Below are 2,067 nucleotides of genomic sequence, written 5' to 3'. Positions count from 1 at the left end.
AGCAGGCTCTTGTGTGAGATGACAGTATAGTTTAACGTCCAAACAGAAGAGTTCTTTTCTGAGTTTAGAATTCCTCTTGCTATTAATGCTGATCTCCATTTTCTATTTTAATATTTCAGTGCTTACTTCACTTACATGTCAGAAGGTAGGAAAGTATGTTATAATAGTTATTTAGTCACCAGTTTGTTGAGTGGTTGTGGTGAATAAGGCACTGTGTTAGATGATCTATAAACTTAATTTTATTTAATAAACTTAATTTCTTTTGATCCTCAAAGATAACCTTATGAAATAAAATGTTGTTAGCCCCATTATATAGCTAAGAAAAATGAGGTTTAAGGATATTAAGTAGCTAACACAAGTTTACATAATTGGTAAGAATCACAACTAATTTTCACTTAGATCTGTAACACATAAAAACTCTCACATCTTTGCCTCAACACCATTTGCTCTCCATATACAACTTCATTGTGTTCTCAAGGAAGCATTGGCATGCAGTTCAGTCTAGGCTTCTAGCCTGAAACTGAGGTTTAATGGTGCCTACATTTACTGGTTGTTATTGTCTCCTGATAATTATCTTTAAAATCACAAAGATTAGTTGGTACAGTGATATCACATGCTTTTTTTTTTTTTTTTTTTTATCATCATCATTATTTAAAACATTGAGAGAGAGACACAGTAGGTTTGGTACCTAGTGATAATTTTACATTAGCCTGGATTCTTTTTTATAATTAAGAGACACCCTAAATTCTCTTTAGAATAAATCAGGGACTAAATAGATCATAGAAAGATAGTAGGAACGAAATATAGCCAATCTCAATTAAGAAGAGAAATATGGAATATTTTATCTCTTTCCCTCTATTCTCTGGAGGTTGATAATTTCATGTAGTTATTTAATGTCAAATATAAAAGCATCTGTAGAGATCATTTAGTCCAACCTCCTCATAGTTTGGAAGAGGAATCTGACAATCAGAGAGCTTTACAGAGTTGCTCAAGGTCATGCAGCCAGGAGTTGGAAGATAGATTTTCAAATTCCAAGTCCAGTGTGATTTTCCTTTGAGCATTTTTTAATTCTTGGTTCCATGCTCATTGTTTATTAGAACAGGGCTATTCTGCAGAATAAAAGTTTATAAGGTAAGGGATTCTTTATGTTGTCAATTTTATTTTGCTAGAGTTTTTGTCTTTTCAAACTATCCAGCTATGATATGCTATTTGAAGTATGTCCTAGAGGACAAATATATACTTTTGATAAATACGTAGTGAATCTTTTCTACAATCTGTTATTTAGGAAATATACAATAGTCTTTGGATGACTTGTTTTAAATGCTTCAAATTTTCCACGAGTTTGATGCTTTAGCAGCTCCAATTTGTCGATGTGATTTGTGGTATCTTGTATGCAAGGATCCTTGAAGTACCTACTTCCTCCCATTTTGCAGCTCTACCTTTACTTGTATACAGTGTTGAAATGAGGATCCTATGAGAATAAGGACCATTACTGATTTATCACTTCTACTATGGGAGTCTGGCACATGCCTTGCACTAGGTACATACTAAAAAAGTATTTGATAAAGAAAAGGTGGGAATGAACCAAATGATGTAATGTTCTTTTCATTGCTTCCCTGCCTAGTCCTCTGAGAATGTATTATCTAAGATACACAGACAATAAGGTACAATATACTTACAGAAAACAACTGCCATGAAAATAAATATAAACTAAGTAAGGAAATAACAAATAGTGACATTTTGGATTAGATTATTTTTTTTGTTGTAGCAGGCTAGCTTATAAAATTTAGAACGTATAGTAGCATCCCTGGTCTCTACCGGCTAGATGCCAGGAGCACTCCTCCCATCCTCCAGGTGTGTCAATAAGAAATGTCTGCATGGGTTCCAGCAAGATGGCGGACTAGGGAGAAGGAGTGAACAGACCCTCTTCAACAAAGAAAAGGGAAACCAATTAACACAGACACAGAAGATAATCCTGGACCGCTGAGCCTTGAAGGGAAGGATACAGAAGTGGACTGAACACCAACTAGCAGAAGAATTTGCGTGCAAATACCGAAAAAGGAGACA

General features: G+C 34.6%; 1 protein-coding gene across 1 annotated transcript in view; it reads left to right on the top strand.

Moving 5' to 3' along the window:
• The window catches only part of NBAS (NBAS subunit of NRZ tethering complex), a 750,019-nt gene that overhangs the window by 559,279 nt on the left and 188,673 nt on the right, over window positions 1–2,067 (top strand). Inside the window, exon 42 of the mRNA XM_042781864.1 lies at window positions 120–145. Within this exon, the coding sequence (XP_042637798.1) occupies window positions 120–145 (26 nt within the window). The remainder of the gene's footprint in view (window positions 1–119; window positions 146–2,067) is intronic.

Source organism: Orycteropus afer, unplaced genomic scaffold, assembly GCF_000298275.1.
Source record: "Orycteropus afer afer isolate SDZICR_OR568_19922 unplaced genomic scaffold, OryAfe1.0 scaffold00187, whole genome shotgun sequence".
In the NCBI taxonomy this organism is placed as follows: domain Eukaryota; kingdom Metazoa; phylum Chordata; class Mammalia; order Tubulidentata; family Orycteropodidae; genus Orycteropus; species Orycteropus afer.
The sequence above is the reverse complement of the archived record's forward strand: the minus strand, read 5'-3'. Positions and strand labels throughout refer to the sequence as shown.